This window comes from Humulus lupulus, chromosome 1, assembly GCF_963169125.1.
Source record: "Humulus lupulus chromosome 1, drHumLupu1.1, whole genome shotgun sequence".
Taxonomy (NCBI): domain Eukaryota; kingdom Viridiplantae; phylum Streptophyta; class Magnoliopsida; order Rosales; family Cannabaceae; genus Humulus; species Humulus lupulus.
In genome coordinates, this window is record NC_084793.1 from 18435292 (window position 1) to 18442664 (window position 7373).

A 7373-nucleotide genomic window follows, 5' to 3' on the forward strand; every position below is an offset into this window, starting at 1 on the left:
TCAAATCTTCAAAAAGTAGTTGCTCTCTCAACAACAGGGGCTGAGTATATGGCAACCATAGAAGCTATAAAAGTGGTTATTTGGTTGAAAGGTCTCACCAAGGAGCTTGGATTTCAATCAGAAGACATCACTCTACATTGTGACAATCAAAGTGCTCTTCATCTGATGAAGAATCCTATGCTTCATGAGAAGTCAAAGCACATAGATATAAAGCTACACTTTATTAGAGACATTGTTGCAAACAAGGATGTTGTTGTTCAAAAGATTAGTACTCATGATAACCATGCCGACATCTTCACCAAAAGTGTCACTCAAGAAAAGTTTAGGCACTGTCTAAACTTATTAAGGATTGAAGATTGTTGATATCTCTCTTAAGGAGAGATAAAATTCATTGGAATTAGGGAGCAGTTTTTACAATATGGTTTGTGCTTCTTACAGTTTGCTTAGGGACTAAAACAGGTGGAATTGTTGGGGTTTTAGACACTTAACAAACCCTTTGTATATTAATAACAGAATTAACTTGTGACAGTCAAAATCCCGTGATCCAGGGGGAATAATCGGGTAAAATCTGTGCAATCCCACATTGCCTGGTGAAGGTCAAGTGTGATGATTCTAAGAATGTGTAGGTATGAGACTACACAATTGAAGATGGCTTAAATGGATTGATGGATACTACCGATGCCAACAAGATGCATCTTCTTTTCGGTAGCCCATCACTTGAGAACTCCAAAGTTAAGTGTGCTTGACCTATAGTAGTCTGATGGTGGGTGACCTCCTGGGAAGTTTTCTCAGGAAGCGTGCGAGTGAGGACAAAGCACACTGGAAAGACTCGTGTTAGTTTGCAGGGATGATGAGTTATATTTTTTATGTTTTTGATGTACTAGTTGATAATCAATAAAGAAACCAAGGCTATTGAGGTTGTTCTCTCCCATGGAGTAGGTATCTCTGTGATACTGAACCACGTAAATATTGTTTCCTTTCTTACTCACTGTTTGTATATTCTCTTCTTATATCTATTGTGTTTTCATAGTGTTTGTCCTTTGTTACATACTCTTGAATATATTAGCTGCTTTGTGTTACTAATTGTTTCTTGTCTTAGTGTTTTTACACTACACTTGCAAAATGCAGTCCACTTGCACCAGAGAATCTTTTTCTTCTTTGCCATAGACCCCACCAAAAGTTAGCAGCAAGATCATGTAAACAAACTGTTGATGAGCCTTTTTGGAAGCTTGAAACAACTCATTATGTAGATAGTTAGAAATTTTTTACTCCTAAAATGGCAGGCCCCTGCCTGCTGACTTGCCAAAATTCACCACTTGTCCTGTCACAAACTCGTACACTTCCATGATATGCTTCAGATAATTGCATTCCTCATCATTTGCTTCCAAAAACATCAAGATGTCACCGGCAAAGAAAAGATGGGACACTTAAACCCCAACCTCAAGCCATTGATAAAACCTTCCTCCTCAGCCCTATTGATAAGGCAAGAGAGAGCTTCGGCACAAAAAAAGGAAGAGGAAGGGAGAGACTTGATATTGTATTTTTTCATAGAACCATTGACGTCTTACAAAAGATACGGGCAAAGCAAGACCTTATTATTGTAAATAAATACATATTAATAACAAATTTTGTGATGAAAAACCAGTAAATAGTCTAATTATCACAGCCAATGAAATTAGCAATTAGGTAGCCATTGTTAATGAACCAGAGTTCTTTAACCTGATCAATCCATTATTGTCCTAGAATTCTGCAAAGGCCCTAATGGCATATCAAATAAATGTTTTTTTTTAAAGAGAAAAACACCTCAATTCTTTTTGGGGGTAATTTTGCTAATTGTTTGTAACGATAAGTCCAAAGTAATCACAACAAGACAGCCCCAAAAAAGAGTTAGGCAACCCCACGTGATTGATGAATAATAAAGCTTCGCTATAACATAGAAATTAAAGGAAATAAAGGGTAAAATATCACATTCTCACTACTGTGTGCATAAATCTAATGAAAACTCTCCAAGGCTGTCAAGTGGTTCAGATACAGCAACTATTATTCTCCTTCCATAATTTTTCTATTGTCTTATCATTGATGATACAGCAAAACTAAACCAGGAGAAAAACAAGGTATTATTGTTTTTGTTTTGAAGACATAATAATGGAGGAGATATATTTTTTGTTGATAAATATCCACTAGAAAACGAGTGATCAAATATAGAGATATTTATGTTATAACATCTAGAATCACAATATGCTTCACAGCTCCAAGATTATCTTGCTGTAATCCTTTGGAACATTGCCACCCCACCCCTTGTATGTAAAAACAGTTAAAATGTGACCTTGTTATCTGCAAGGCTATACAATCTATCTCATATAAAGTGAAAATTGATATTGACTAATGTCAATAAACATTCAAACATCTAGAATTACATATATATAGAACTAATGGGTTTTTATACGTAATTTTTAAAATTAATTTTACTTTACAAAATGACATTCTTTTAATAATTTTTTGCAAAGTAACTTTCCAAATAGGATATTGAGTAAGTTCGATAAAGTATCAAGTGTTTTTGATAGAATGTGAGTGCATCGGAAAAATGACAATAAAAATGTCCACGGAGAGAAAGAGAGAGTAACAAGGGTTAGATGTCAAAAAAAAAACCAGCCTTGGTGCAGGTAAGCACTCATTCAAACAATGCAATTGGTTTGTTGTGTAAAAATATGGCCTACAACATATCTCAAGCAAAAATGGATATTCACACTATTGGGACAACAAGTGGCAAAAGAAACATACGGCCTGGCTGATCAAGATCAAGTTAGCTGCTTCCATGGCTGCGTTTTCCCATGTATAAAGGAAGGAAACTTAGTTAAACTTATCAATTGTTCACAAAGCATGTTATGATCCAGTGAACCTGTTACAAAAGAGGGGTACAGAAGAGAAGAGATTAATGGTGTGTTACTTATGCTTTTGAATGCCAAAAAGAGTAGGTGCTGCTTTTAACTTACCATGTTATTTTTAGGACTGTGTAAGTAGAATCCTTGGACTGCAATGACAGCTAAGTTAGAAGTGACAAGAATGAAAATACTCAAGGAATGTATTCCCATCCATTCCAGCACAAATGTTAAGCACCTGAAACCATATACATCGACCTGCACAAAGCAGAAAATATCATGACAATGCTACATTGTACAGCACAGCTCACTAATCACATTACTTCTTATGAAAAATTTGATGATAGTAGTCTTCTTGTGACGATTAGAATCAGCCAAACCTTGAGGACTCACCAATAGATACATAATACAGAATGTAACCCCAGCCGAAGCGGAAGTAATTAGCATATAACTGATTGTGTACAAGGACTTATTTACAGGGATGCCTGGAAAGAAAAGAGAGAGTTAGAGAACATAACTAGTTTAGTGAAGTAGCTTTCTTGATGAATATTATATTCCATAGGTACATACCGGTGAAGGCTAAAATCAACCCAATAGCAAAAATGGAAACTGAAAGCAAGGTCCAACTCTCTAGCCGCTTTTTGTGATCCTGCAAATAATTAATCATATCAGTAAACAAACTGTCTGTAAATGATGCTTCTTAAATGTTATTATTAGCATGAATAGGTATGCTGTGTTCCTTTGTGTGTCAGACACATGATAAAAGATTTGAGTAAAAATTAAAAATGTCTCCAGAATTATAGAATTCACTTTCACCTGTAAGTTAGCTAGAATGTGACCATATTGAAGTCCAATATGGTCACATTCTGCGTTCCTTTGTGTGTCAGACACATGATAAAAGATTTGAGTAAAAATTAAAAATATGTCTCCAGAATTATAGAATTCACTTTCACCTGTAAGTTAGCTAGAATGTGACCATATTGAAGTCCAATATGGTCACATTCTGCGTTCCTTTGTGTGTCAGACACATGATAAAAGATTTGAGTAAAATTTAAAAATGTCTCCAGAATTATAGAATTCACTTTCACCTGTAAGTTAGCTAGAATGTGACCATATTGAAGTCCAATTATGCAGGTCACTGCAGCTGTTAAAGAACTGTGACAACGAACAAATATTTGATATGAGAGGTGCATACAAGAGATCAAGTGCAACACAAAGGCAGAAAAAGCCACGTATCATATTACTCCGAAGATCCTTTCATGACAAATCAAACAAGTGTATAATTTTTGAAGGCTTGAATGAAACCTCTGCGCTCAACGTTCAGTTTCTTATGCCACCTGGGTTTTAGAATCATAAAATTGCTTCTACTTTCATGAGCACAAAATAGCACCAGACAAAAACCAATCAATATAGAGGACTATTATGACTACAGAGAAGAAAGAATGACCACCTTAAAATACCTTCAGGATCAAATGGAGCGTGACACCATGATGGTGAACTCTCCGGAACTTGGCCATTGGACATATTGCACTCCTACAAATCAAAATTTGAAATAAGGTAACTATCTACAATTGCATATTTAAAATTTAATATTATATGAGAACTTTATATGATACATAATTCTAATTACAGATACCTTCAAATTTCTGTAAACTGGCTTTGCATACAAATGATCAATACCAAGAAAGTAACGATCAATCATTGCAGCCGAATTACAAGCAGGTCCAAGATCTCCTCTCACAGAGCATTTCACCTATGTCAAACAAATCAGACACATTGCAGAAAACAAGAGTTCTGAGTCAATTTATAGAAAATTTAAGTACTTAACATATTGTTGACTAACAACTATTAATATAAAAGATTGAAGTTTTGTTACATCATAAACGTGATTTCGCTTAATCTGAAAATGGCCAATATAAATAATGAAATAACAGAAGAAAAGCTAATAAATTTAATAATTCAGTGGTGAAATTATCTTACCATGTAAACAGAACTATCATTTAATGGAGGTGTAGAGGCTACAGGCAACACTTTGAATTTCCAATCAGGAACATATAGACCATATAATAACCCCGAGTATATTGCTGATAGTAAAATTGCAAGACACCTAGAATATGGAAAAAGAAAAAACAAAGTAAATGGCACTACATACAAGTTAAAGGAGGAAAATACAAGAACAACAACCAAATATGTCTTGCATTGTTGAATACTAAACACAAAATGACAAGACTTGATATTTATTTGCCTTGATAGTATTTTAGAATTCAAGGCATCAACATCATTTGAAATAGCATATCTAAGGGCAACCTCATGTTGAAAAGTTCAACTTGTCAGAGTTATTATACAAGACTGAACTACACATTCAGAAATTGTTATGCTAAATAAGTATGGTTTCTCATACATATACATACACCTTCTCCTTAAAGTACATAGTCAACAAAATATATACATATATATTTGAACCTTACCAGTGGGGATAGTAATTCTTGACAAATCCCATTCTCTTCCAAGTTTGGTGTGAAAGCCAGATTTCACACAAAGCAGCAACAATATATCCAATAGATATGCGCTGAAGGACATGTCAACGAGACAAAATTTCTTCACTGATAAATTTTACATTGAACTCAATATTACTTCTCACTTGATTTTCCTTGTAAAGACTAGTTTAGATTCAAATGAAAACGATGAGAAGCATCGTAGAAGCGATAAGCATGTCGCACTATTTTTAGATAATTAAACTGTTGTTTCTGAAATGAAAGGCTTTAAAGGAATAGAGTGTTAACAATATTAAATATAATAACTTGTGAACCTAAAGAGCTCTGTCACCCAAATGGGTAGTCCAACAGGGGAACGACCATTAAATGATATACATGAAATAAAATACTTTACCTGCAATATGCCAAGCCACCGTATTCTTTCTATGTCAACACCATAAGTCATTGAAGTTACTCCATGAAAATACCCCCCTGAGACAAAATGAACAAACTAAGTAAATTGGAACAAGAAGACACCAACAAACAAAGTCCACCAAGAGAAAGAAAGTAATGAATTCATAACACAGGAAATGGTTTTGTATTCTCCACTACCAGCTTAAAGATCATCTATGTGAAGATTAACTAGGTTTCTAAAGTTTATGGACTATTTTACCTTGAAGAAAAACACCAAGAAAAAATAGTTTCAATCCCCTCAATATTGCTTTCCGTGTAGCTTCAAATCGGTCAGGCACTTTCTATAGGGAACAAAGAACAAACCATGAATCAAGTTGCAAGTCAGAATCAAAACTGATAAGAGTATGGAAGCTACGAAATTGGTGAAAAGTTCTTATTCTTAATAAAAACATACATTATTTTCCATTACAAAGCAAATAAACCACAGCCAGTTTAAATATGAAGGTGTAGTGCAACTGTGCAAGGAATATATAAGTACCTTGTATACTAGCGCCGGCGAAATTCCGGCGATAAAAAGAAAAAAGGGCATCACAAAATCAGCCAAATGAACACCATTCCAGGGGGAATGAGAGATTATGGGGAAAACTGAGCCCCCATAATCAACTAAAATCATCAGCTGCAAAACAAACAAATTTACCATTAGAATATACATTCAATTTCATAAACTGATACTGAGCTTATACCATTGCTTTGAGCATGAAACAACCTGAAATAAAATAATAATAGCAGTAAATTAACAAAAATATGATTCGAGTCCTAGCTCAGTAAGATGATTTTTTTTCTTCCATTTATTTATTATTGTTGCGTCCAAATTACTTAAGCAACAGAACCCAGAAAAAGAAATAAGTTCTAAATTATTATGTATATATTTCTATAGTTTCTTTGACTAGATGCGGCAAACTAACATGAAACCAAACAGTCAATATGGTTGACTAAATCAGTCAAAGCTCATTCCCGAAAGCAAAACAGAGAAAATCATCTAAGGCTAATGAAATAAAGTTCAAAATCAAAATCGAAACTTGGAAGAGAGAATTAAAAAGGGAGCTCACGAAGACGCAGAGACCACGGAATACATCGAGGGAGACGACACGCGGAGACCTCTTAGTCGTCACCGGCTGGTCATAGGGGTCAAGTAAGGGCTCGGACATGGCCATCGGAATCGGCCGAGTTGCTGTATATATCGGCGAGATCCGATAATTTCAGCTTCGGAAAAGGAGAGAGATAAATACATACAAAAATGGCTTCTTTCCCAGGCAAGAGCCAAACAAGAGGAAAGTGGAAGAGTATCCGAGCGTCCTATTGTCATGCTTACGTGGCATAATTTGATTGGTCGTTGTTTTTTAAATAATAACGTTAAACTCATGCATGTGTTTTATAGTACACATGGCATACAAGCTTGTCTATACGGAACCACAAGAATATCCGGTCATTATTGTTTAAGAAGCAAAATTTTATCGGGAGATGATAATTTAGTGAAATTTTTTAATATATTAAAATAAATTATTATCTTAAATATGTGATAATTTTAATTTTTTTGAATAAAAGT

General features: G+C 34.6%; 1 protein-coding gene across 2 annotated transcripts; it reads right to left on the reverse strand.

Moving 5' to 3' along the window:
* Window positions 1-2531: 2531 nt before the first annotated feature.
* LOC133788242 (uncharacterized) lies at window positions 2532-7104 on the reverse strand. Of its 2 annotated transcripts, none has more exons than XM_062225647.1 (13): window positions 6877-7104; window positions 6306-6443; window positions 6027-6108; window positions 5769-5845; window positions 5348-5448; window positions 4860-4986; window positions 4516-4632; window positions 4330-4412; window positions 3968-4034; window positions 3450-3528; window positions 3273-3364; window positions 2994-3137; window positions 2532-2899 (listed from the first exon to the last, which is right to left on the reverse strand). In XM_062225647.1, the coding sequence occupies exons 1-13, from the start codon at window positions 6979-6981 to the stop codon at window positions 2864-2866; spliced, it is 1248 nt and encodes a 415-aa protein (XP_062081631.1). In that variant the 5' UTR covers window positions 6982-7104; the 3' UTR covers window positions 2532-2863. The 2 variants fall into 2 exon arrangements, with proteins under 2 accessions (XP_062081631.1, XP_062081640.1); XM_062225656.1 differs by lacking the exon at window positions 6877-7104 and adding an exon at window positions 6534-6839.
* Window positions 7105-7373: the final 269 nt, after the last annotated feature.